Source organism: Thamnophis sirtalis, unplaced genomic scaffold, assembly GCF_051295495.1.
Source record: "Thamnophis sirtalis isolate CommonGarterSnake01/CBP01778 unplaced genomic scaffold, rThaSir2_p1.2 scaffold_13, whole genome shotgun sequence".
In the NCBI taxonomy this organism is placed as follows: Eukaryota; Metazoa; Chordata; class Lepidosauria; order Squamata; family Natricidae; genus Thamnophis; species Thamnophis sirtalis.
This window is the reverse complement of record NW_028261393.1, coordinates 58,973,322-59,001,307: the sequence shown is the minus strand read 5'-3', so window position 1 is coordinate 59,001,307 and position 27,986 is coordinate 58,973,322. Positions and strand designations below refer to the sequence as shown.

The 27,986-nt window shown below is 47.2% G+C and overlaps 1 protein-coding gene across 2 annotated transcripts in view; it reads left to right on the top strand.

The window, feature by feature from the left end:
- Nucleotides 1–27,986, top strand: part of IL1RAPL2 (interleukin 1 receptor accessory protein like 2) — a 349,653-nt gene that overhangs the window by 206,613 nt on the left and 115,054 nt on the right. For both annotated transcript variants that reach the window (XM_087727740.1, XM_087727739.1), the window contains exon 3: nucleotides 20,864–21,137. In XM_087727740.1, coding sequence (XP_087583866.1) covers nucleotides 20,864–21,137 — 274 coding nt within the window. The remainder of the gene's footprint in view (nucleotides 1–20,863; nucleotides 21,138–27,986) is intronic.

Genomic DNA, 27,986 nt, shown 5'->3' with positions numbered 1-27,986 from the left:
AATTTGTTAATCTGTAATCCGTATATAAGATTCTCGGTGGTTCACAACAAAATCAATAAAAGCAGGGAAATGATCATATCACCCATACAAGGAATGTCACACTTTCCACCATGATATCCATTAGCTCAACTTCCATTGGGTCCTTCCTGTCCTAATCCTTGGCCAACACTAGATCTTCCCAGTTGTTCAGAAGGCTAAAAGGGTAAGGGATCTTCAGATTTCAGGTTGGAGGCTGTTCCAAAGAGCTGAACATATTCAACACATCTTCCTCCTCCTGTCTTCTCCACAACAACAACCCTGTGAGGGAGATTGAGCTGTGGAGAAGACATGCCACCAAGATTCCCAACAGATTAGAACCCAAAATGCACCCATCCCACCTGACCTGGTGGGCATGTTCTCAATTTTGGCCAGCAGATACCAAAGAAGTTCTCCCTTCGGCATGGTGGGAGAGACAAACTCACATTTGCAGCAAAACTGCCTTTCAACTTTCTTTCTTTCCTTCCTTCCTTCCTTCCTTTCTTTCTTTCTTTCTTTCCTTTCTTTCTTTCCTTTCTTTCTTTCTTGCCTGCCTACTGCCTGCCTGCTTTCCTTCTTTCCTTCCTTCCTTCCTTCTTTCTTTCTTTCTTTCTTTCTTTCCTTCTTTCTTTCTTTCTTTCTCTTTGTTTCTTTCTCTCTCTCTCTCTTTCTCTCTCTCTTTCTCCCTCCTTCCCTCCTTCCTTTCTTTCTCTCTTTCTCTCTCTCTCTTTCTCTTTCTTTCTTTCGTCTAAGATGATAAGTGCAAAAGAGTCTCAGAAGTGGTTCCTTTCTGAGATTGCATTTGTCTCTGGAGAGAAATTGTGAACCGCTGTCTCTTCTCGGAGCGATATTTACAATCCTCTTAGAAGCTGCAGTGCGATGAAGGTATGCATCTGCCACACTTCATTATTTTTGTGGAGGGCTGCCTCGGATGGGGTTTTTTTCATATCAAAACATCACCGGGCTTAGACATCTGCTGTTGTGAGTTGTTGAAAAGAAACTATGATTCATTAAACTCTCGCATGTGAAATCTGGAGGAGAAATCCAGTTATACCATGGGAGCGTCCAGCTGGGCAGTTGAAATGAGGGTCCTCTCTCGGTGGGATGGGTGTGGGGTGGGAAGTCATCCAACGGCTTCCATCCCAGGTTGGAACCTTCTTCCAACCGTCCCGTGAAATGGTGGTTTAGTTGCCCAAACTCCTGTCTTCTTCTTTCTTGGACAAGACTCTCTGGGAGAGGATGACTAAATGAGCATCTTTATCCCTACCCAACCAAATATTCCCATTACATCCTATTAGAGATATTTACTCAGGTAATAGGCTGTGGAAAATCTAGACAGTCTACTAAAAAGCAGAGACATCACCTGCCAACTAAAGTGCGTCTAGTCAAGGCTCTGGTTTCCCCAGTTGCAATGGATGGCTGTGAAGGTTGGACCATAAGGAAGGCTGAGCACCAAAGAATGGAGGCCTTTGGACTCTGGTGCTGGAGAAGAAGACTCCTGCATTGAGTCCCTTGGACTGCAAGGCCATCCAACCGGTCAGTCCTAGAGGAGATCAACCCTGACTGCTCTTTAGAAGGCCAAGATCATGAAGAGGAAACTCAAAGGCTTTGGCCACCTAATGAGAAGGAGGAAGGACTCCCTGGAGAAGAGCCTCATGCTGGAAAGGATGGAGGGCAAAAGAAGAAGAAGGGGACGACAGAGAATGAGGAGGCTGGATGGAGTCACTGAAGCAGCTGGCGTGAGCTTCAATGGACTCCAGGGGATGGCAGAGGACAGGAAGGCCTGGAGGAATGTTATCCATGCGGTTGCAATGGGTTGGACACGACTTTGCAATTAACAACAACCAAAGTAGGCTGTATTGCTATTATCCTTCTCATCTTTCACACTGCTTTCTCCTATTAGTATCTAATGATCATCACTTGTTGTTGTATCTTAGGATTAATGGTTGTAACTACGATCCCCGACATATGACCTATCCCTTGGTTGTTTGTGCATACACTGAGAGCCCTTCGGGCTGGAGACCAATTCCTTGTGTGTCCAATCACTCTTCCATTCTCTTGGCCCTTGGGACTTCTGCTGCAGTTGCCCCCAACGTTACCTCCTCTCAGTTCCTGATGATGTGCTGGACTTCTCGTATCTGTATTGGCTTTGGAATAAAGTCAAAACGCCCCTCTGGGAGATGTTGAAACGAATTTCCTATAGCTGTAGGAGAAAATGAAGCTTTGAAGTCCTTTAAAACGGGCGCCTTTCTTATTGTTGGTGATCAAACGCTACGGGCCTTGCCATCTTTTTCTCAACTTGAAAGAGCTACGGATCCTTCAAACCTGGAGAAAGCACAGCGATGTTACCTCCTTCTCCGTAATTTTCTTTTTTCCAGAACAGAGTTGTGTTGCATCTGGTTACTCCAGAGGCCTGACACAATTACCGCTGAGAACAATGGAGCTAAAAAGACCCTGGCAGTGTTTTCGGGGTGGGTGGGGGGGTGGGGGGGTGGGGGGTGGGCAAAGAGAATGGAGGAGCATTAGAGGCAAAGTTATTGTTCTTCCTTGCAACTACCTCCAGCTTTCCAGCTTTATTGCAAACCGTCCTGACGTCTTTGCCTTCCAGGAAAGGAAATAATGGCGGAAAAGAAATTTAATATTTCTCTGTCTATTGCAAGATTGTCCCTGCGGCTGTGAGAGACTTAAAGTGTGGGGGAGTGTGTGATTAGCTGGGGACGGGGGGCATTGCTAGCACCCCATGGCTGAAGAGACGGCCATTCCAAAGTAGGCATTCGAAACGAAATGATTGTTTTCCAGCAAACTAACTGGTCTAAACCAGAGGTGGGTTTCTACCAGTTCGCACTGGTTCAGGAGAACTGGTAGTGGTAATTTGGCCCAGGGCGCGGAACTGGCAGTGACCTAGGCTGGCCACACCCCCGAACTGCTTCCCCAGTCTCCGCTGCTGTTGCTGGCATGTTTTTGTTAGCTTTCCATGGTCTTCGGCAGAACAATTAAGAGTGAACTGCACATGGATGAGCAACACGTGCGAAGCGCATACGAAGCGCACCGGCTCTGATGCCGGTGGGAACCCACCCCTGGACTAAACAGAGTCGTGAGTGAAACTTCAGCATTTTGCCTTTCCCAAAGTGGGATGAAGACCATCAACTAGTCTCTAATGGTGGAAAAAGAGAGGAAAAGAAAAGAATGGACTTTTGCGTTGAACGGCTGGGTGGGATATGTCTCAAGGCCACCAAGGCCTGTTTAGAGAATAAGAATCAGCTTGGCTCCTGTAGATTTCAGGGCCAACATTTAAGGATAGGAAAACCACACGTTGGACTATTCTGACAATTGTCCGATTGTTTTCAAAGCCAAAGAGCTGCGCTGATGTCCGAAGACATCTCCATGGTCATGTGGCCAGCATGACTAAACGCCGAAGGCGCACAGGACACTGTTCCCTTCCCACCAAAGGCGGTTCCTATTTTTCTACTTGCATTTTTTACCTGCTTTCGAACTGCTAGGCTGGCAGAAGCTGGGACAAGTCACGGGAGCTCACTCTGTTATGCGGCGCTGAGGATTCGGACCACCGAACTGCCCATCTTTCTGATCGACAAGCTCAGCGTCTTAGCCACTGAGCCACCGCATCCCTCCCTTTAAACCAGCGTTTCTCAACCCTGGCAACTTTAAGAGGCCTGGACTCCAACTCCCAGAATCCCCCACCCAGCCTGCATTTCCCTGCAGGTTGGGGAATTCTGGGAGTTAAACATCCAGACCTCTTACAGGTTGCCAAGCTTGGAAAAAATTTTTTTTAGACATTGAGTTCTCTCTTTAAAAACGGTAACTCTGCACAATCTTTGCAAGCAATCCACAATCTTTCCTTTTCTTGGGGAGCACAGCAAGGCAGCAAGCAATTTTTCATCTTTTTATATGAAATTTAAGTAACGGCCAGGGAGAATATATCGCCTTTATTTTTTTATTACTATTTTTTTGCTTTCTTTTTTTGACGGCTTCCTACCTGAGAGGAAAACCCAATTGCCAACTTTCATTACATTACAGGTTAGAGACGATATCAAATTAAAGCTTCACATCTTTGGCTTCTCCAACTGCAAAGTAAGTGCTGAGATGGGACGAAGGGTCTCTGGTGTAATGTTTTCAACCGGCTTGACAAAAATAGGAAATTGTAATCTGCCGGAAAAATCATTTACTCCTGTTTTATGGTTACTTGGAGGAATTCCTTAATTCTAGGAATAGATCTTGCTCTCTTTTTAACACAAAGGTGCCGATTTTGGGCTCGGCTGAGAGAGGCCCCTGGCTTTTCAACGGTGTTTTCATTCTCAGACTCAGGGCTCAAGTCATTAAATCTTCATGTTGTTTTTCAGAGGTTGATTCTAGAGAATGGAAGAGAGAAGCAGAAGGCAAGGAAGGCATTGGGCAGCTCAAGGATTTGCTTGAAGGGGGAAGGGAAAGGTGGAGAGAAGATAAAGCAGCAATCGGGGAACAAGAGAGAACGGGGAAAGAGTAACAAATCTCAAAAGCAAATTCCCTTTGGTCCCATTACGTGGTCAAATGTAGGAGAAGAAGAGGCAGAGTCAAAAGAGAACATAGCCTAGAATTGCTACGTCTCCAGACACATTCCAAGTTCTTTGAATTCCATTAACTCTTATTTAGCATCAATTTAGTGCTGACCAGTAGAAATCTTCTGAAGTGGAATTTAACGTGTAGTCCTGATTCTTCCTGCTTGGCATAAAAATGAGACAGGCGCCCTCCTCCTCCTCCTCCTCGATTTGTGTTAACCACATCCCGCACTAGAGTAGCTATGAAATCCTTTGTTATTTTCCATGGAATCTTCGGATTGTGGCTCCTTCATCATTTATTTATTTGCTCATGTACTGATTCGATTTCATCCTAATCCGGCCAGTTTACAGTTTGGAAGGAAGAGGAAAGCAAAGAGCTAAAAATAAAGATGAGAATAAAATTGCCTAATATTATAAACCTTTGGAGCACAAAGCACCTCAGAATAACATCAGCTCAATGGCGAAATGAGTGGCATATAAATATAATTGAGAAATAATTAGATAAAGGATGTACGGGAAAATGTTCCCATGAAAATGTTGACTTTTGTGGTTATAAGGAATCCTTTCTTCAGGGAGAATCTTGAAGGAGATTCGAAAACGGGTTTTTTGGGGGGTGGGGGGGTTAAAGCTGCATGCCCAGCTGTCTTGGAGGCCTTTTGAGAGCACATCTCATCTCCGTATTCTGTCTCGATAATGCTAGAATTAAGCCAAAGGCTCAGGTTGAACTGGACGTTTCCCATTTGTTTGGGGAATCCGCTCAAGGACCCAGTTGGAGTGGGGGGGGGGGGGATAGCAGCTAACCTCAGCCACAACAACAAACGGAACAACTAGACACAAGGACAGTTTTCCCCCAACACCATCACTCTGCTAAACAACTAATTCCCTCCCCAATGTCAAACCATTCACTAAGGCTGCGTTACTATTACTATTAGTCTTCTCATCATTCCTGTCACCCGTCTCCTCCCACTTGTGACTGCAGTAACTTGTATACTTATGATTTATATTGATATTGATTGTTTCCTGATTGCTTATTTGTACCCTGCGACTATCATTAAGTGTCGTACCTGATGATTTGTGATGAATGTATCTTGTCTTTTTTATGTACAGTGACAGGATCTGCACCAAAGACAAATTCCTTGTCTGTCCAATCACACTTGGCCAATAAAGAATTCCATTCTATCCGATTCTATTCTACTCTACTCTATTAATTTTCTGTATTCTATTCTATTCTACTCTATTGTGCTGAAATTCATCAGAAAATTTGGGGGACAAAGGCATTTTTCTGAAATGTCCCCTGCCTTCGCAAATTATATCCTAAAAGAAGGGCATTCAATCCCTTGGGAAATTTCACACAACGGTCCTTCTAACCTCTAGAAACCTCGATTTTTAAAAAAGTGAACCTGGGCCATTGTGGCTTTTTAAAGCAGGCCCCCAGGTTTTTTTTAAAATCCAGTTTCTGCAGAGCAAGAAGCGAAGAGAGAGAGTTGCGTGTGGCTTCCTTCCTTCTACTTTGCGAATGTTTTCACCGTGCAGGCTGCTTTCTTGGAAAAGAGTCACAATATTTGGTCCCGACAATTGACCCAGGTCTGCCAAGAGCTCGGCCGCATTTCGAATGCTAATTGATTTTATTTAGTCTTCCTCCCTGGTGCATTTGTCACTGTCAGCCTCGTCATTATCCTAATGTGGTTGCAGCCCATGAACTCTTCCGTAAAGTCGTTTTAGAGGCAGGGGCCTCCCAGCACAGATGCGCCAAAGGGTCAACTCGGGTTCCGCTGAGACCCACGGAATCGGCCGAAGGCGACCCGGAGGAAGGCCTCTGCTGGAAGGACAGGGCTGGGCCATCTGTCCGACTCTCTGCTATTGGAAGGACACCTGTTCATGCTGGCGTCCCCTGGCAGCCTGGGAGCCATAGCCAAAGCTCTTGCCATTGGCCCGGGTTCAAAACGCGGAGGCTTGGAAGCAGGAAAGTTTTGCAAAGGTCATTACTTTTGATAAAGCTCCCGCCTTCCGTCCCTTTCTCTCTCCCTCATTCCTTCCTTCCTCCCTCCCTTCCCTCCCTCCCTCCCTGCCTCTCCCGCCTTTTTTCCCTCCCTCCCTCCCTCCCTCCCTCCCTCCCTTGTCCCCACTCCCACCGACACTGATCAGAGAAGCCCTTAGTACCGTGATGGGGAACCTATGACATGCGTGTTACAGGTGGCACGTGTAGTAGCCATTTGCCCGTCCACGCGAGGCGTTGCCCTGTCAGGTGGCCAGGGCACATGCTTCCGCAGGGCAAAAAATGACCCTATGAGCAAACCGGAAGTTTTCCGTCCTCCGGGGCCTTCAGGGAACCCTCCTCAATGCCCCAAAAGGCTCCAGAGGACTAAAACCAGCCCTACGAGCAAACCGGAAGTCCATTCCCGAACTTCCAGTTTGCCCTTAGGGCCGGAGGCTTTTCATCCTCCGGAGGCTTCAGGGAACCTCTCCGGGGGGGGGGGGGAGGCTGTTTTTGCCCTCCACAGGCTTCTATAAAGCCTCTGGAGCCTGGGGAGGGTGAAAAAAAAACACATCAAAACGGGGGGGGGAAGTGCTGGCCGTGCCCGCGGGTGCGCTGGGGTCGTGCCCATGGCATTATGGGTAATGCATGGCCGCGCACAACCCCCCCCTGCTCTCCCCCTGCTTTTGGAATGCGAGCCACAAAGGGTTCGCCATCACAGCCCCAGTTTATAAAAGGAGAGGCAACCCTCCCCTCTCCTAGCCCTGATGATGTTAGCTACCAAGGCAAGGAAACGTCTGCCAGGAAACCGCCAACCTCAAGGAGCCCCGAGGACTCCAGGGAAGCCTGGTACAATTAAGGACAGTTTTGTTTGACTTTTTTCTAAAGGCCCCAAGCCCCAGACTGGCTTCCCCTTGCAAGGGGTTCTTCCCGCCTCAACCCAGGAGGAGTTGCTGGTGCCTGAAGACGTCTCTCCTTCCCTCCTTCCGATGGGATTGAGATAGGAGTTGTGTGATATTCTACCTTCTTCAGCAATTCCGGACCTCGCAAGCCACATCTTTGTATTCCTGTCGCTTAGCCCTCTGCGGTGTCAGCACTTTCATTCTTGCTTCAAAGATGCCTTTTCTTGAGGTCATTTAAAACCAAATTGAAAAGCCACAAACGGTGCGAGCTTTTGACCTAGAATGCGCTTGACCTCCCTTCTCCCCACCGGTAGACACTCACACCAGGCCGGTTTTGCTGATGTGTGGCATAAATTGGGCTTGTCTCCTTTGCACCCCCTCCTCCCTGTGAATTGGAGGGGTGAGGAACACAGACCCCCCGCGGCTTTGACGGGACTTGAGTAGCACCGTCTCTGGTATATTCGCGGCGTAGCCCGCGTGATGTTGAGCATGCGGGGAGAACCGCCGAATAAGCGGAAACCCTAACCTGGGAGACGGTTGTGATCTTTTGTCCCGCTGATCTCGGAGCCAAGTCTGAAATCTGTTTCCTCTGGAAACAAATTCGGAAAATGTTAGATTGTGCCGAGATGGACAGACTGACTCTAACAATAAAAGACAAAGAAGACACAGAATATTATGTGATATGGAATAGATTTTATGAGTGGTTAGAGACAAGAAGTAGAAATGAGATGAAGAAAAACCATGGCTATGTATGAATTAAAGATAAAGAGGGTTCCTAATGATAAATATGCCAATATAATCAACAGAAGTATAAATAAGCCAATATAAAGAGATATTTAGCTAACACTACTCGCTTACATTATTGCTATTTTTACCAGTATTTCTACGTGTAGGAGGGGTGGGTTGCTGCTGGTTCGCTTTGCACATGCGTAGGGGACTATGAATTGTTCTGTGCATGTGCAGAACGTGAAATAATTACTAAAAAAAATCCGGGGAACCGATTCGGGGGTGTGGCCAGCCTGGGTCGCTGCCGGTTCTGTGACCCAGATCAAAATGCCACCACCGGTTTGCCCAAACTAGGGCGAACCAGTAGCAACACACCGTGTGTTTGTGTGTCTGTGTGTGTGTGTAAATGATATGCCCTGAAAATGCAATGTGTTCAAAATGTTTATCAGTTTAAAAAAGTACCTTTGTAAAAAAAACGAAACCTGTTTCCTGGGGAGGAAGAAACACATTTTGTCTTTAAAATATTCAGCCCTGACTCCTCTGTCACTTTGTGTTCCCCTCTCCGGCTGCCATGGGGGGGCCAAGCCACATTGACATCAAAATCAGGAACTCTCGCTTTTCTTCATGGCTTCCTATCTGGGAAATGACCTGCAGGCTGGAGCATGGAGAAGTGCTCCAAGGGAATATGGAGGGTTGAACTATGGGGCCCCCCTGGGTGCTTCCTGAGCTTGGGGGTTTTCTTGCAGATGTTTCATTATCTGACTAGGTAACATCATCAGGGCTAGAAAGGAGTGGGGCTTGTGGCGAGGAGGAGAACAAGAGGAGGAGGAGGAGGAGGAGGAGGAGGAGGGGTCCTTGATGCTCTCTGACAGTCGCCTGTCCGAAATGGTATGGGGACTCCTGCTTGAGCAGGGAGGTCAGACTAGAAGACCTCCAAGGTCCCTTCCAGCTCTATGCAGATCGCTTGAGATGGCTTCTCTGCAGTGATCTGTGAATAAGCGAGCTCTGGACTGAGTTAGAGAGGTATTTGTGCAACGCACACTCCATAAGCCACGCTTGAAGCGGCTTGAAACCTGCGAGTGATGCAGAATATCATTGTCTGATTGCTAAATAAGGTGGCAAAATGGGAGACATTAAATCACCCATCTGTGGCCTTCTATTTATGGCCCTTGTGCGCTGCGCCACCAAAGATCGGAGAAGTGGTTGGCAATGGATTTTTTAAAGGAGAAAATTATGACTTCAAAGAAAAGGGTTGTTTTTGATTGTTTCAGCAAGGGGACTCTGGTTGTGTTGAGTTTTTTTAAAAAATTGAACTGTAGAAAACTGTTCAAAAGGGATACAATCAAAATCAAGATCAGAATTAATACCACTTTATAAGGCCTTGGGAAGGCCACACTTGGAATCCGGCATCCAGTTTTGGTTGTCACAATGTAAAAAAGATTTGGAGACTCTGGAAAGAGTGCAGTGAAGAGCAACCAGGATGATTAGGGGACTGGAGGCTAAAACATAGGAAGAACGGTTGCAGGAACTGGGTATGTCTAGTTTTATGAAAAGAAGGACCAGGGGAGACATGATAGCAGTGTTCCAATATCTCAGGGGTTGCCACAAAGAAGAGGGAAGTCAAACTATTCTCCAAGGCACCTGAGGGTAGAACAAGAAGCAATGGGTGGAAACTAATCAAGGAGAGAAGCAACTTAGAACTGAGGAGGAATTTCCTGACAGTGAGAACAATTAATCAGTGGAACAATTTGCCTCCAGAAGTTGTGAATGCTCCAACACTGGAGGTTTTTTAAGAAGATGTGGGATATCCATTTGTCTGAAATGGTATAGGGTTTCCAGCCTAGGCAGGGGGTTGGACTAGAAGACCTCCAAAGTCCCTTCTGACTCTGTTATTCTATTCTAAATGTGGCCCAAGGATGCCATCCTTGGTAAAATTTTGGCATCAAAATGATGCAATAACTCTGAGAATGTGAAACCACTTGTGAATCATTCAATGGTGAAGCTTTTCTTAACTGTAGGAGCAAATTCATCTTTGGAAGCGTTGGACTGACTGAATGCATATATAAAAATATACATGCAAGAATCAGTCAGGCCTTAAAGACTATTGGCTTCCTGTAGTACACGAAATCAGTTGTGTGGATGAAGTGACCAAAGGCGAGCAAGTCAATTAAATTTTAATGAGAGTCACAACCTCTGCTTTGTATTCTTCCCCTTCTCTGTTACTATTCAAACAGAGAAGAAATACCCCAAAAAGAAAAACCCTTCCAGCTTAATCTTTTCTCTTCTACATCTCCGTGCTAACCATTTCTTTGTTCTCAAAATGAGGGACCCCAATTATTGGGACTATACACTCATCAAAACTCATTTGTTAAAAAGGTTGTTAAACTTCCTGTCTGCGTTGGAAACAATTACTCCAAAGGATGAGAGCTTTGGTTAATAGTATTTACGGAGAAAAGTGTGTAACACAAGAATTTGAGTGAGTGCTCTGTTTAAAATTAGAGGCTTAGCTATAAGTAAATAGGACGACCTATCTACTGATTTCTTGCTTTTTCTATTAGAGGTACACTGAAAAACAGTCACATTTATAGGGTTGTGGCTAGTTTTGCAAGAGAGAGAGAGAGAGAGATGGAAGGAAGGATCTGGGATTTCCAATCTTGGTAACTTTAAGACTTGTAGACTGCAACTCCCAGAATTCCCCAGTTCCCAGAATTCTGGGAATTGAAGTCCACAAATCTTGGAAGTTGCCAAGATTGGACATTCATGACATAGATCATGCTTCTGTACTGCTAGAGGATGCAAATATTGGCGTCGCATTGAATTCACAATATTGGTGTGGAAATCCACAAGTCTTAAAGCTGCCAAGATTGGACATCCCCTGAATTAGTCCTCTGTGTGTAGTGTACAAGAGTGCAAACATCGGTGTTGGTCCCTGTGGTGGTCCACCGGTGGCCTGCGGAGCTGGCAGTCCAGAGTCGGACAGTGAGGAGGTTGGGGAGGAAAATGGGCCAGTCCTGGAGTCTGGGGAAGGCTCAGATGAGGGCTCTGTGTCAGAGGAGAGAAGAGGCCAAGGCCATCTGGTAGTTATTTGCTGCCTCTGGAGACATCAGTGAGGCAGAAGAACAGTATGAGCCTGTTCCCAGTGTGCGCATGTGCAGAGCTGCCGGAAGGCAAGAACGAAAAAAGGGGCGACTCAGTAGTAAGGTTTGGAGGTGATTGGCCCCTCCCAAAAGACATAAAAGAGGAGCGAATGGAACATGAGACTTTGCAGGAAGCAATTAGTTCATCTAGTCAGCTGAAGCTCTGAGAGGTCCTGTTTGACTCTGTGCTACGTTTGGCCTTGCAAAACCAATTGACAGTTGGGTCTCTGGCAGCCTTTCAAGGGAGATAAAGGCTTATCAACATTCCCCTGAAAGACTCTGGCTACTCGAGCAGACGTCTGTCGGAATCTTCACAGAGGTTTGTGAATCATTACGGGCTGTTGGATGACTGTAATTGACAGCCGTCTAAATCAAAGAGGGTTTTTGGGACTAAGTTTGTGGTTTATGCTTTCTCGGGAAGCCGAGGTCAGAACAGTCCCCAACAGATCCTACGTGTTGTAGGACTTCAACAGGGCAGGAGCCTTCACTGACAATTTATGTACCTTGCTTTTCCAAATTAGGGAGATATTTATCAAGCTAAGGACCGGATTTCTGCTCCCCACTTTTATGGGTCTCAAGTCTACGGAGAACACAAGGCATTAACTTTGGAAAGAAGCAATATGTGTCTCGGAAAAGCTTGCTCGGCAGTGGTGTTCCTCGCCCGGCCTTTAATTTCTGCCCCAAATGCAATTAAGAAAACGATGCCTGGGTGATTAAGGCCTCCTCAAGTGGCCTGAAATATGTAAATAACTTCTGCGTATTCATTTGGTGGTGATGAATTGCCCGGCCTGTTCCGGCAAAATCTCAATGAATCCCATTTTTTTTCATTAAGTTGTTCTTCTAAAAAAAATCAATAATGTTTTCTTTAAATGGAAGCTGTGCCTGTTGCCAATTTAAACCTCATTAGCTGTTGATTGTAGACGCTACCGTTCGGGTTGAGCTCCGCGGTTTACGGAAATCTCCGGCGACAGCGTTGAATAAGAGGCAGAAATAGCGTGTAAATGGCGCGTTGTGTTAAGGCAGTTTGGAGAAGCTGAATCCAGGGGACCCACTCCTAGAGGGAACGAGCGAAAAGCCCCTTATGTCAGAGAAGGTTTGGAAGAGGATTCTGTTGGAAATGCCAAGACGGTTCACTGGTTAGAAGCCCTCAGGCCCTAAGACAAAAACCACTCATTTTGGCTTGGCCCATTGGCCAACATTCTTTGGCCTGTGTTGTTGTTGTTCTAGTCCTCCTCCTCCTCCTCCTCCTTTTCCTTCACCTCCTCCCCCCCTTCTTCTCCTTCTTCTCCTTCTTCTCCTCCATTTCAGAAAGGAGCTTACATTGTCTGGCATCCAATACTTTAAACCTACCGATCCATCCTGAAGAAGGAAAGAGGCAAAGCTTTGGTTCTTATCACCTTGATTATTTTAAAAAAAAAAAAACATTTGATCTTAAACGGGCAAAGGTTGACGTTGTAATGGCAACGACAGCTGGGCTGACAGTCGCAGCGACTCAGAACTGATCTCCGCTTTCTTCACCCAGAGAACTGCACGGCTGGGAAGGGGTTTTTTTCCGGCACCTTATTATTTCCCTTCCATAAACATCAAGATATCACAAGCGCCAATTATTCTCAATTATGTCGAGTCTTAAAAGAGATTAAGACAAGATTTGGAGAAGCATCAGAGAAGGCTGGAAGCTGACAGCCCGGCACAGCTTGATTTTTGGATTAGGCAAAAACTTGAGACAAGTACGTTTACAAAAGGATATTTTTCTTTTTTCAAAGTCATCCCTTTGGAATCGTTTGCAAGGAGGACATCATGATAACGCCTTTTATATGCAAATAATCCAAATTGCATTTATTACACTGTCAGGGCCCAACAGGAAAAATAAATTATTATTTTTTGCAGCGGGCAAAGAAAACAATTTTGCAATTTTTTTTTTAGTCTTTCTTAGTTGGTTAAAAACAGCCACCCAACAGGGCTCAGAACAAACACACATGACCAAACACACACACACACGGACACACACACGGACACACGGACAGAGACGGACATACTTTGATAGGTGTTTTTTGCTACATTTTTGATAGCCTGGCATGGTAACTTAAAGATTTAATTACTTTTTTTTAGAAGACGTATTGCCCAAGAGAACTGGTTTGGTGTACTGGTTAAGACATTAGGCTGGAAACCAGGAGACTGGGAGTTCTAATTCTGGCTTAGGCCTTGAAGCCAGCTGGGAGACCTTCCCCTGGACCGGGGAGGGAAGGAAGATTTTACAGTATCCTTCCCCTGCCACACCCACCAAGCCACGCCCACCAAGCCACGCCCACAGAACCAGTAGTAATTATTTTGGAATCCTACCCAAAGAGCAGGGGCCCAACTTATTTTCCAAAGCACACCAGAAGATAAGACAAGAAAAAATGGGTGGAAACTAATAAAGGAGAGAGAATAAATCTGGGATTAAAGAGTGAGGACAATTAACCAGTGGAACGGAAGTTGCCTTCAGACGTTGTGGGGGCTCCATCATTGGAGGCTTTTAAGGAGAGACTGGACAGCCACCTATTTGAAAAAGTGTAGAGTCTTGAGTCCTTGAGCAGGGGGTTGGACTAGAAGACCTTCAAGGTCCCTTCCAGCTCTATCCTGATGGATTGAAGCAGTCCTTTGAATCTCACCGTGTCTTCTCCACGCCCCCCCCCCCCCGAGCCTGCTTATCTCTGTCCTTTGAGGGAGCTATTGAAATTCTGCAGCCGCAGCCGCAGCTAATGAATTGAAGTGGGAGAAGAAATGACAACGCTCAGTCTCGGGGAAAAAAGGGTCAACACCTTTTCAAGCAAAAGGCCCCCCTGTCATTTGAGTGGAAATGTTAATTGGCTTCATTGCAGTGGAAATGAGCACTGCCAGATGTTGAATGGGAAGACGTAAGTCAGAGTGGCAAAAAGAGACTCTTCAAAGAACAATGGGGGCAATGAAGAGGAGACACGGCTGTTTCTCCTAAGCTTTCTCAGACTTACTGATCTGGATGAAATTTCTTGTTGCTTTGAAGCCGATATTTGGGACCTCTGGAATCCAGGAGGGTTGTGTTGTGGGCCCCCAGCATCCAGCGGAGCTGGCAGCAGATTCGGACAGTGAGGAGGTTGCGGAGGAACCTGGACCCGTCCTGGAGTCTGGGGAAGGCTCCGATGAGGGCCCTGCGTCGGAGGCAGAGAGGGGGCCAGGGCCATCCGACAGTCATCAGCTGCCTTTGGAATCGGAGGTCAGTGGGGTAGAAGAACAGCTGGAGCCTGTTCCCAGTGGGCGCATGCGCAGAGCTGCCAGGAGAAGGGAACAGCTAAAGAACAGGGGTCGACTCGGGAGTAAAGCCACAGGTGGACGGTGAATGGCCCCTCCCATAGGGAATAAAAGAGAAGCAAAAGTGGGGGGGGGATTTTACAAGAGACAATTAGTTCCTTAAACAGGGTGAAGATCTGTGCCTGACCTCTTGCCAAATATTGTCTGCTACAGAGTGGCGTTTGGAAGATATCAACCTGGCAACTCTCCAAGCCTGATGAAGGGCTGTAGTTGTGAAATCTCATGAAAGACTGTTGGGCGGGACTTTTGCCGGAGAGGAATTCCCTTTAAGCTGCATAAAAGGGGTTTTATCGGGAAGAGGAGTCGGCTTCATGATCTTGGGAGGCCTAGTCAGAACAGATGGTGGGGAGGGTGGAGGAAGGACCCACTCAGCAAATTGGAGGTCCAGAGGTCCAATGGATAGCATCCGCAGATGGGGTTGGAAAAACCCTCTGGCTTCGGAAGTCGGAAGACCCATTTCCTTTTAGATGGGTCGACCTTAGGTCTGGTTTGACAGAGGACACTTGTACGAGAAAGCTCTCCAGCCCTCTGTGGCTCCAGAAGAAGAAGAGGAAGAAGGAAGAAGGAAGAAGAAGAAAGAAGGAGCCTGGTTGAACCCAATGAAAGATGGGAGGAGCTTTTGAAGTGCCTTCTAGCAGGACGACCCAATTCTGTAAGGGCTTTGTTTCCCTGCGCCCTCCTCCGTCTGGCAGATTCCCAAGGTCCCTTTCTCTCGCCATAGACGTCTATGCATCCAAACTGGGCGGTGCTCCTTTCTCTGTGTCCTATAATACATGTGGGTCTATGCATCCCTTTGGCGTTTATTTATTTATTTGGTCAGGTTGGTGTCGTGTATATTGGAGGTGGTGACCCACCTCCCTACGCTCCTTCCTTCCTCCCTCCCTCCCTCCCTTTTCTTTCCTCCCACTCTCCTTCCTCCTCCTTCTTTTCTTTCTTTCCTTCCAATCTCCTTCCTTACTTGCTCCTTCCTTTCCTCCCACTTTCCTTTTTCCTTCTTTCCTTCTTCCCTTCCTTCCTTTTTTCCCCTCCCTCCCTCCCTCCCTCCCTCCCTCCCTGCCTTGCTTGTGGCTGAAAGCAGTGTTGGGCATGCTCAGGATTCCTCATACGCCTAGGAATTAATGCAAACAATAAAGTCACACATGCCATCCAATTCACTTCCTGATTGCCTTGAATTTAAGTGTAGGCTTGAGGTAACTGGGTAGACTGACATGTCTAACAAACTCCGCACTTATAAATTGCTCCGGTGACAGTTGCTAGCATAAACTATTACAGGCAGATTTAGAACGTAAAGATTATTCGGGTGACAGCGAGTGGCGGGAGGAAATGGTGTACACGCTTGCTTCTAATTGCTGATAAAATGTCATGCAATTCAGGGTAGTATGCGCCCGGAATCCTTAGACTGCCGGAGAGATTTCGAATCCATTATTTAAAAGGCAGGGGGGAGGCTAATGGGTGTCATGCAGTCTTTGTTGGCCACAGGGATGAAGTCTTGGGCACAAGTTGATTGTCAACTTGAGAGCCAGGAACGGGGAGCTTTCGTATGGGATGCGCCCTCCAGAATTCCCCATCCTTATCCTCCCGTCTTCCTCCGCTAATGGCTGGTTGCCGCTTTGTTTAGTGGCCTTGAGAGACGGAGAGACCATATTGACGTAGCCGTTCTCTTAAGTTTGGGCAGCTGTTCAGTGGCGAAATCTAATCCCTCCCCCACTGGTTCTGTGGGTGTGGCTCGGAGGTGAGGATCATGTGACAGGGTGGGCGTGGCCAACCTTTTTTCCACTTTCAGCTATTTTTATTACCTTTTTAAAGCATTTTTTCCCTGCCGGTTCGCCTGAACTACCAGGGGAAAATGCTTTAAAAAGCTTTTAAAAAATAGCTTCCGCTGTGAGCCGTGTGACCATCGGAAGCTTTCCCCCCCCCCACCCATCGCTTCACAGAACCAAGGACAATCACTCCTACTGGTTTGGCTGAACAGGCCAAACTGGGAGGATTTCACCCCTGGAGCTACTGGCATTTACCTCATCAGCTTTAGCTCCAGGAGTAGAAATACAAAAACACACACACACAACACCCCTCCAGTCCTCCCATTCTCATCCCCAACTGGTCAGCAGCATATTGTAGGCAGAGTGGCAGAAACTGCGGGTGGAGTTAAAAGAGAAATCGGCCTAGAATCCCTACGTAGCCATAAGAGGACTAAGTCCAACTGTCCTTGAATTCCATGGATCCTTGTCTTGCTCCAATCAGGTGGCAACAGTGGTGGGTTCCTACCAGTTTGGACCGGTTCAGCCAAAGCGCCATGGCATGGCAGCCTGGGTGGCGGGAACCGGCAGCAACTCCGGCCTGCCCTGCCCCCGAACCAGTTCCCCGCTCTCTTCTCCCGTCGCTGGCATGTTTCTGCATATGCGCAGAACAGTTTTTGGCCAACTGTGCATGCACAGCAATGTGCAGTGGGCATGGGCGCATGCAAGGAAAGAAAAGTGAGCCGGTAGTAAACTGGTTAGGAACCCACCCCTGGGTGGTAACCCTTAGATGAGAAGATTAATGTCCAAGTAACATTCAGTGCCTGCTTGGAATTAGATCAGCGTCCATGGAATTCAAGGGAGGTTGGACTTAAGTCCGCTTGTAGCTATGCAGGATTCTAGGCTGATCACTCTTTTAACTCCACCTCCAGCTCTTCCAGTCCTTCTCCTACATGACTTACGTTCATGGTTGTAGGTATTTCGGTATAACTCTCTTTGTTTCCCCCCACAGTGTAAGCTTTTCCTAACTTTCCTCTGCCGTCTGCCTTTCTCTAAGTTAAGATCTTGGTGCTGGGCCTTACACTTTTGACACCCCCTCGAAGAACAGGTCTCAGTCTTCCTCATATCTCCCTCCTCTTCAGAATACTCGAAGAAGGCTAGGTATCACAACCGTTTTCGGTTTTCACTTCTTGTGCTTAAATATACTCAGTCCCTGCGATGGGACTTCACTAGTGGTGGGTTGCCAATTCTTTTATTACTGGTTTGGGCGTGCTTGTGTGCGTGTGATGCTTCTGCGCATGCGCAGAAGTGTCCGGGCAGGTGGGCGGAGCCTTCCGCTGCTGCTACTACCAGTTTGCCAGCTCTTTACCCTGGACTTAACTTATGTCCTGATAAACAGGGCGGTTCGATTGTCCCCACTGTCCTTCTCTGGACTAGTTCTAGTTTGCTAGAACTCTTCCCCATTATGGGCGTCTCCTTGACCTCTCCTGGCCTTTCTGACGCGTTTTGCAAGATATCCTCCCGGAGCATCTAAGAAGATTGAATTTTTTTTGCAAGATTTCCAGTTCTTTCTGTCAGGCTTTTCCCGAGAGGTTAGACGTGGAGCTCACCTTTGATCCTGAGGCCCCAGACCCTGTAGACCCCTGGCCTTCCCCGGTTTGCCATTTTGTTCCCCGCCGCCGTTCAACGTCTCCCCGGATGTGTTTGGAAGAGCTTTGACCTAGATTGGAGGCCATGTGTGAGCTGTGTAAAACAGAAGCCTTCTCGGTGTTCTTTTGACAAGAGAAAATGACATTGTAGAAAAGAGAGGACATTGTCACTTTGATTAGCTTCTCTTTGATCATTATGATTTTCATCTAAGCGCATCGCGGAGGGTTTCTTCTCCTGCCCCCCCCCCAAATGTCATCAGATGTTACATGCTCTCGTATAAATAGTCTTCCGTCAGCTTCTCAGCACACATCGCTGTTTGTAATTATATCCCTTGGAGGCATCAGAGGTTTAAGCCAGGAAACAAATGCAAAAAGCTTCTAACTAGGCAGAAACAATGAAGACGCAGAGCCGGCCTTGTTCCTCTTTGAGCCGAGGCCCCCCCGATCTCTTAATCATTTCCATCATCAGCCGCTGAGGCTGGCACCCAAAAAAAAGTTACTAATCTTTGGTCTTGACGGATGCAAAAGGAGGTTTATTAGCGTGGAAATGCATTGCCTTCTTCTTCCACCATCACCACCACCACCACCACCACCTCCTACTCCTCTTCTCCTTCTCCTGCTCCTTCTCCTTCCTTCTCCTCTCCTCCTCCTCCTCCTCCTCTTCTTCTTCTTCTTCTTCCTCCTCCTCCTCCTCCTCCTCCTCCTCCCCCCCCCTTCTGGCACTGATGATGTTACTTAATTGGGTTATAAAACGTCTGCAAGAAATAATTAAGCTCAGAGAGCACCAAAAAACCCACAATTATCTTCTTCTTCCTCCTCCTCTTCCTCCTCCTCCTCCTCCTCCTCCTCCTCCTCAAATATTTTTGTAGTCTCCATTGCTACATAAGATTCTGGACTGGACAATCTGAAGACCGGCTAGGAAGTCACTTATTGTTGAGGTTAAAATGACGAATGATGAAATGTTATGAGGCGAGCAAATGTTTCTGCCGTCTGGTTGTTTAGAAGCAACCCGGAGAATGCTTTGTATGTGTGGAGGCTCTTAAGGGTCAACTTGAACAGACTTTTCTTTACACAAAATCATATCTGCTATTCAGCCCAAGAGCCGGCTGAATAAAAAATGGCGTTTTTTGAAAAAAATTCTAAAGCGTTATTGGCAAGATATCTGTTGTATAAGCCATTCAGACAAGGCTCTTTAGCATCAAAAAGAAATATTTAATCCCTTGTTAACCTCATTCGGAAACCTCCCAGTGTATTTTTTAAAAAAAATTGTTTTCTTAATTTATGTCATTTGCTGGGAAGTTTTTTTTCTTTATAGTCATTTACGCCCAACACGCAAAGAGACTAGCAAATATTTAATTTAATAAAATATTTATAGTCCGTGTACCATCCTAATGCTCAGAATAAAGAAGAACCAGAGAAGTTATTCCCAGGAGAAAGAAAGTTAGGTTTTTATGAATTATTTACTTCCTCTACTTAACCGTAGTTAAAGGGAATATCATTTGAAGGAGCTAATGAGTAAGTGGGGTGGGAAGGGTCTATATCCATTATTCTCCAAAATCAGGCAAATCAAATAATGTTTCAGGGATGCAGTCAATGAAAATGGCATTGTTTGTGCGATGACATTGCTTTGCAAAAATGTGAGAGAATTTGGTCTCTCACATGCAAACTCCTTTTCTGGAAAGGAGACCCTGCAGATTTTACTCTGCTAATTGTTGCTGACTGTAGGGGGCAGTACTCATCTCCATTTCGAGGCCTTGAGCCAGAGCTGTTGGGAGACAATTCCCACCAGCATGACATCATGGAGCTCTGTTACCTTCCCACCGAAGGGATACCTATTTATCTACTCGCGTTTGCATGCTTTCGAACTGCTCGGTTGGCAGGAGCTGAGGTGAGGACGGGAGCTCACTCCCGTCATGTGGCACTCGGGTCTTGAACCTGGGCCAGCACAGAGTTCACTTACCTTCTCACCCAAGTGGTACTTATTTATCTACTCACATTTGCATGCTTTCGAACTGCTCAGTTGGCAGGAGCTGAGGTGAGGATGGGAACTCACCCTGTTGCGTGGCGCTGGAGTCTTGAACCCGGCTGTTGGCTTTCCAGCCAACATGCCCAGCATCTTAATTGCTGAGCCACCATCCCTCTGTTGTTGGCTGCATCATTAAAAAAACAACGTAGAGCAGATCTGATCCATAAATCAAATAGAGTAAGAGCTGATATGATTCAAAACCTGTAGGTCCCTCCTCCCTATTGATGGGTTTGCAACTGGGGACGTTGTGTGAATACGGGGATGTTATCAGGCTAGATTACCTGTTCATTGAGCATCAAGGATGTTGTGCCCAACTTTCCCAAGCTCCGGACTGTAGAAATTTAATTGCCAGCCTTTTACCAGGGGGATTTAATCTTGCTTTCGAGTGTGAGATTCATAGAGTACTTGACTTTTTTGCTTCTTTTTTCTTGAACACGTTGGATGTCACCAGGCGTCTCTTGAACTTAACCTTTCTCAAAATCAAGCGCGATAATAGGCTGGAAATGGAAATTGAGCAGAACCTGTCTGGGTACAAGTGACCGTACTGTAATTATATTTGATATGCTGTGATTTGGAAATTAGTCCGGAGATCGGAAGGACTTTGAGGGAACTAAAAACAGAGAAAAATAATGAAGTGGTAGAAGGGATATCTTAAAAGGATGGTGGAGTTCTCGGAAAGGCAGTCAGGTCCTCTTTGAAGACCTTTTGGCCAAGCGATGCTCAACCATGAAATATCAAGAGATCTGTGATCAATTGCCGGCTGGGTCTTGAAACCGGACAATTGGGGTGACATGTTGCTCTTCCTCTTTGTTTTCAGTGGATGGCTGCATTGACTGGCTGGTGGACCTCAAGAGGTATATGGCCTTGGCAGGCGAGCCAGTGCGCGTGAAGTGCGCTCTCTTCTACAGCTATATCCGCACAAACTACAGCATGGCTCAAAGCACGGGGCTCCGTCTGATGTGGTACAAAAACAAAGGGGATTTCGAAGAGCCCATTATCTTCTCAGAAGGGAGGATCAACAAGGATGAAGACTCCATCTGGTTTCACACTGCGGAAGTCCAAGACAGCGGCTTTTACACCTGCGTCTTAAGGTGGGTATCATGCAAGAGAAGGATGCATGGATGGATGGATGGATGCATGGATGGATGGGCAGATGGGTAGGTGGATGGATGGATGGATGGGCAGATGGATGGATGGATGGATGGATGGATGGATGGATGGGCAGATGGTAGGTGGATGGATGGATGGATGGATGGATGGATGGATGGATTGCCAATGGCATGTGCAGCAAGCAATGATGGTCCACATGATGACACTTGCATCAAGATGTACCTGCTCAAGCAAACAATGCAGTATTTGTGTCCTGATGTTAATGGTAGAGGCAAATACATACATGACATCATTTCATGACTTTAAGAAACATGTTTCATTCCCCTTGTTTGGAATGCCTATGACCTCGGTTGTGTTTCAGAGACTTGGGAAGTCTCCATCCATCCATCCATCCATCCAATCAAGCAGCAAACCATCCAGACTTCCAGATCATCCCCCCCTTTTCAAGTGGTTGCTGATGTTATTGGTCATCATCACTCTTACTGTTGTTCAACATATTGAAGTTCCTGTTTGACGGTGTTAAAGATCTAAGCTGTTCTGGTTAAGGCTGCCTTTTGCAACTGACTGGCAGTAATTTTGTCACATGCTAATGAGTGTTCGGGATGTTTTGGGACATCACGCAAGGTGCCTATTGGAATTAAGTTGGTTTTCTTTTGCCACCGTCATCCTACTTCTATTTGCCGGTCTTTGTATGTTGTGATTATTCTCCATTGTTGCCGTTGTTATTGTTGTTATCATTATTGTTATGCCTCACTCCAGAACAACTTTGGGTATCTTTCAGTTAAAGTAGATTCCATCAGGGGGACATGATGGCTCAGTGGCTAAGACGCTGAGCTTCTCGATCAGAAAGGTCAGCGGTTCGGCGGTTCGAATCCCTAGTGCCTCGTAACGGAGTGAGCTCCCGTTCCTTGTCCCAGCTTCTGCCGACCTACCAGTTCAAAAGCACATAAAAACCGCAAGGAGAAAAATGGGGACCACCTTTGGTGGGGAGGTAACAGTGCTCCGTGCGCCTTCAACATGGAGTCATGTCGGCCACATGACCACGGAGACGTCTTTGGACAGCGCTGGCTCTTTGGCTTTGAAAGGGAGATGAGCACCATTCCCCCTAGAGTCGGGAACGACCAGCACACATGTGCGAGGGGAAGCTCTACCTTTTCCTTTGGATTCCATGTAGGAATGGCCAGCGTAATTCATTCACTGTAACGTAAATCTGGTGGCTTCACTGGAATTCGGCGGATGTGAATTTCTGCTGAAAAGGAGGGGAAAGAAACGGCCCTTTCTGAGCTTTCCTGGATAAAGACAATAGGAGAAATACCTTTGCTAAGCATACATTCGACCCCGGGGACCAGGGAGGTCAGGCCTATTTCTTTCAAAATGAAATGAGTCTGACTATAAACGGCCCCCCGAGAACTTTAAAATGCAAAGAGCTTGAAACACACATTTCCAAGTTAAAAGTTCCTCGCCTGCAAAGGCCGGGAAGCTGACAGGCAAACAAATGGGACAGCCCCGGTCGTGACTCTGGCCCCTCAGTCTCCGACCTCTGGCCATCGCCCGTCTCTCCGGTGGCTTCCTGGGAGAACAGGATATTTTTCTGCGGTTGTCTGAAGCCATTGGCGGCCCCTAGGGAAAAAAGCACCAAGCGCCCGCAGTGCTATTATAAGGGGAGGATTTGAGCAATAATGGGTCTCTTTTTTAGATTGCAAAAGGGTTCTGTCTTGGAAGGGGGAACCGGGCTCCGGTGTGGGTTTATTCCTGCTAAATGGCCACAAGGGGAGCTAAAGGGACGGTTCTCACCCTGGGCAACTTCCCATCCCAGAACTCTAGGAATGGACGGCCGTGAATGCTGCCTGGGAATTCTGGGAGCTGAAGTCCAGACATCAGAGCCCTCAGAGCCTCCTGGGGATTGGCCAAAGTCACCCAAGCCTCTTTCATGCCTAAGACAGGTCTAGAACTCACCATCTACCGGTTTTCAGCCTGGTGCTAGACCAAACTGGCTGTCTCATGTAGGCCAATGCTTATCTGTGCCCAGACCATCCACTGGTGGCTTTCACATCCTGGCGATGCTGTTCATCCCTCTCTCTTTCTCTTTCCTTCCCTCTCTCTTTCACTACCTCCCCTCTCTACATCACTTCCTCCCCTCCCTCTCTTTCCCTCCCTCCCTCCCTGTTTCCCCACCCTTCCCTTGCTTTCTTCCTCCCTCTCCACCCTCCCTCTCTCTTTCCCTCCCTTCCCTTGCTTTCTTCCTCCCTCTCCACCCTCCCTCTCTCTTTCCCTCCCTTCTTCTTTCTCCCTCCCCTCCTTCTCTCTCCCTCCATCCCTCCCCCCTCTCTCCATCTCCCTCTCTTTCACTGCCTCTCTCTCCCTCCTTCCGTCTCTCTTTCCCTCCCTCTCTTTCCCTCCCTCCCCTATCTCCATCCCTTCCTCCCCTCCCTCTCTCTTTCCCTCCATCCCTCCCTCTCTCCCCCCTCTCTCTTCCTCCCTCTCTCTCCATCTCTCTCTCTCTCTCTCTCTCTCTGCTTGTCCCTCTGGGATGTAATTCCCCTCCGAGGACCCACATTAAGAGCAGCCGCCAGGGTGCCCTGCTACCCAAGGCCTGCAGAGGAAGCACCAGGCGTTCTGCGGGGAAGAGCAGCGCCATTAATCTTCCAGCTCTTGCTGATGCAACCAGAGTTTAAATCTGTCAGCGTTTCCATTGCAAGGCCTCATTTTTCAAGAACGTAACAAATCAGCTGGAAAAAATTCCACTCTGGATTGAAACGTTGCTTGCCAAAGGACGGAGGCTCCAATTGTTTCCGAAAAGACCCCCCCCACCCACCCCTGAAGTCTGGCATAATTCACCCGTGTTCCAAAACCCAGAGGAAGAAGTTAATGGATGGTTTGTACAATGATAACGGCCAGCGTGGCGATTCCGGCTGATTGTAAAGAAACAAAACCAGACCCCTCCCAACCCCCCCCCCAAAGATAGAAGCTGTTAGAAACCCCGACTCTCCTTTCTTTTGTTATTACATCATCTTCTTCATCTTCATTTTCTTCTTCTTCATCATCATCACCATCATCGTTGTCTTTATCTTCATCTTCTTCTTCCTCCTCTTCTTCTTCATCAACTTCTTCTTCTTCATCAATCTTCATCATCTCACCATTGTCACCCAAGGAGTGTGACTTGGTTTGCGTCCTGCCTCTGTGGCCGTTAGGTCCCCCCTCCCTCCCCTACATCTTGGATGGGTGCTCTGGGCGTCCTCTCGGTCTATCTTTGCTTTCGCATTATTTTGGGGAAAGGCAGGGAACCAGTCCAGCGATTCCTCCCTAGTCAGGCCTTTGGGGATGAGGCCTCAGTGGGCACCCATGAACCTGCTTAGAGGACAGAAAACACAGGTGCAGAACATGTGTTGCTTCCGGAGAGGGGAAGGGTCACATCAGCAACCAACAAAGCAGATTTGTAATCGAAGATGCTTTATTTATTTATTTTGTCTATTTTTGTTTAAAAATAAAAACTTTTTTTTAAAAAGCAGATTTGATGCCAACCCCAGCCCTGCATCTGTCTCTCTCTCTCTCTCTCTCTTTCTTTCTTTCTTTCTTTCTTTCTTTCTTCCTTCCTTTCTTCCTTCCTTCCTTCCTTCCTCTCTCTTCCTTCCTTCCCCCTCCCTCCATATCTCCCTCTCTTTTTCCTTCCTTCCTCTCTCTCTTCCCCTTCCTCCCTCCCTCCCTCCCTTTTTCCTCCCTTCTTCCCTCCCACCCTTCATCGTTGTCCTCCTCCTCCTCCTTTGGAGTCATCAGAGGTTTAAGCCAGGAAACAAATGCAAAAAGCTTCTAACTAGGCAGAAACAATGAAGACGCAGAGCTGGCCTTGTTCCTCTTTGAGCCGAGGCCCCCCCGATCTCTTAATTATTTCCATCATCAGCCGCTGAGGCTGGCACCCAAAAAAAAGTTACTAATCTTTGGTCTTGACGGATGCAAAAGGAGGTTTATTAGCGTGGAAATGCATTGCCTTCTTCTTCCACCACCACCACCTCCTCCTACTCCTCCTGCTCCTTCTCCCCTGCTCCTCCTCCTCCTCTTCCTTCTCCTCCTCCTTCAATCGATCGATCAATTAATCAATAAATCAGCCAATCAATCAATCAATTTTTATAGCCACATTAATCTCAATTAATAATTCTGGGTGGCTTATAATGAAAAAAAATTATTACAATTAAAATTGTGATACCATTTTAAAACAATAACGACAATAGGGACATCCAAAACCAAAATACAAAATGCAGCCGAGATACTTAGCCAATACAGCCAGGAAACGGTGCTCTCAACCCCTTCAGGATCCAGGAATATGGGCAGGGTTTGAAGGCCTCACAAAAGGCTGACGAGGGTTAGAGGCCATTCTGATCTCCGAAGAGAGGATGCCCCATGGAGCAGGGGCCACTGCAGAAAAGGCCAATCGTCCCCATCAACCAACGTGCTTAGGCTGGCGGGGTCTGCAGCGTGCCCATCCCGATCAGCCTATTTGGATGGGAAAGGGATTCCTGGAAAGAGGGGGTCCCTCGTGTCACCCAGTCCCAAGCCAGGTAGGGATTTCAAGGTAAACCACCACTAGGGCTTTTGCAGTTTGCATTTTTTGTTTCTCAAATAATTTTATTAAGCATTACAGTGATAGAGGTAAAAGCCCAGTCAAACTACAAAAATGTAAAGGAACAGAATAGGAAGAAGTAAAAAGTGCAGAAAGAACAAAGAAAAGAAAAATAAAGGGAGAAAAAAAAAACGAGGAAAAAATAAGAATATACCCAAAAATAAAAAGAGGAAGAAGTAATTTTTCCCCATTTGGATCTAAGTCTCTCCTGTTGTTTTTTGTTTAAACTAAAATTTACCATTACAGTAATTAGAACTGCTGCTTCCCGCTCTCCTCATCCTTCTCCACATGATGGGGGGGAAAAAACACCACACAACCTCCTCCCTTCTTTCCTTCTTTCAGTGCCTTGGAAGAAATATCTTGCTGGTAACTCAGCCATAGAAAAAGGCTCAGGGGGATTAAATGTCAAAACTGAGATCTATACGGAACTTCGATAGTTGCCGGTGGTGACAATTCCCTGATTACCTTTAAGCCAATTGGCCAGTGGAAGATTTCTGTAGCATTTTAGAGAGGGCGATCCAGCAATTGGATTTTGAAAAGAAAAAAAAAAATCCCCCTGTTCAAGCTGAACTAGAATTCTAACCGCAGAAGGCAGCAGTGGTGAATAAACTGTAAGGTAAAGGTTCCCCTTACACATCTGTGCTAGTCGTTCCTGATTCTAGGGGGTGACGCTCATCTCCGTTTCAAAGCCGAAGAGCCAGCGCTGCCCGAAGACGTCTCCGTGGTCATGTGGATGGCATGACTCAATGCTGAAGGCGCACGGAACGCTGTTCCCTTCCCACCAAAGTGGTTCCTATTTTTCTACTTGCATTTTTTACGTGTTTTCGAACTGCCAGGTTGGCAGAAGCTGGGACAAGGAACGGGCACTCACTCCGTTACGCAGCGCTAGGGATCTGAACTGCCAAACTGCCAACCTTCCTGGTCGACAAGCTCAGCGTCCCTTGCTCAATCCCAATTATGCGCTCCCTGATACTTTTGGACTTGTGTTGATGGCTCAGCATTTAAAGACGCTGAACTTGTCATCTGGAAAGCTGACGGCCTGGGTTCGAGATCCGTACGCCGTGCCACAGGAGTGAGCTCCTGCCCTCCTCACTGTTTGAATGCATGCAAATGTGAGTAGATAAATAGGTACCCCTTTGGTGGGAAGGTCACAGCATTGCGTGCGCCTTGGTGTATAAGTCACACCGGCCACATGACGATGAAAAATGTCTTCAAACAACGCTGGTTCCCTTAGCTAAGAAAGGGAGACGTTTGCAAGAGTCAGACACGACTGTTCAGAGGAAAGACTTTACCTGTCTCGATGAACTCCAGCGCTCTGACCCAGCTCCCCAAACATGAGAAACCCTCTGAAGGGAACTCAGAGGCTCCTTTAATCAGGCGTGCCGGCAGCAGTTTCTCTCCCACCACAGGCTCACAAGTCTGCCACATCTGTTCACCTCCTCCCCCTGCCTTTGATCCCCAGAGCTCGGGTGGGGCTTCGCTAGCGGCAGTGGCTCTTCCGTCCCAAAGACTGCCCATAGATTTCCTCTGCTCTCCTCTCCTCTCTGCCTTCTGTGCATCTGCGTGTCAGGCACTGGGCCCGGCTGTTCCTCCTCTTCCTCATCAGCCACCTCCAGACCTGGGGGCTCTTGACTCTCCCTCTGAGGGCTGACAGAAGTCTGTCACTCTCTCTCTCTCTCTCTGCCAGCTCCACTCCCTCTTCCCCTCGGAGCTCTCAGGTTGCCTTGATGCTGACCCTGGACTCCCACACTGCCGCCTCCTCCTCCTCCTCCTCCTCCTCCTCCTCCTCCTCCTCCTCCTCCTCCTCTCCTCCTCCTCCTCCTCCTCCTCCTCCTCCTCCTCCTCTGATTTGGCTGCTGGAGCCGACAGTCACCACATCCAGGACCTTCTTAAGAAAATGTTGTTTGGAACAGATGACAGGTTCTCTCTCTCTCTTATTTCTTTTCTGTGAACCTTCCAGCCACAATTCTGCTTAGGATAGAAGAGGTTTATGCGTGTTATGTGTGAGTGTGCCTCCCCCCACTCCTCCCCTCCTCCCCCCAGCTTCTACCTGTGGGAATATATTATGGATGCTACAACCTCCGTAGTTTTATTCTTTTGCTCTGCCCGGGGTCTACAAACCCATTCATTTCCTTGACCTCCACCGTTCCTGCTCTCACCCAGCAAAATGAGACTATAATGAACACAAATACAAAACATCACCTGCCTTCTTGAG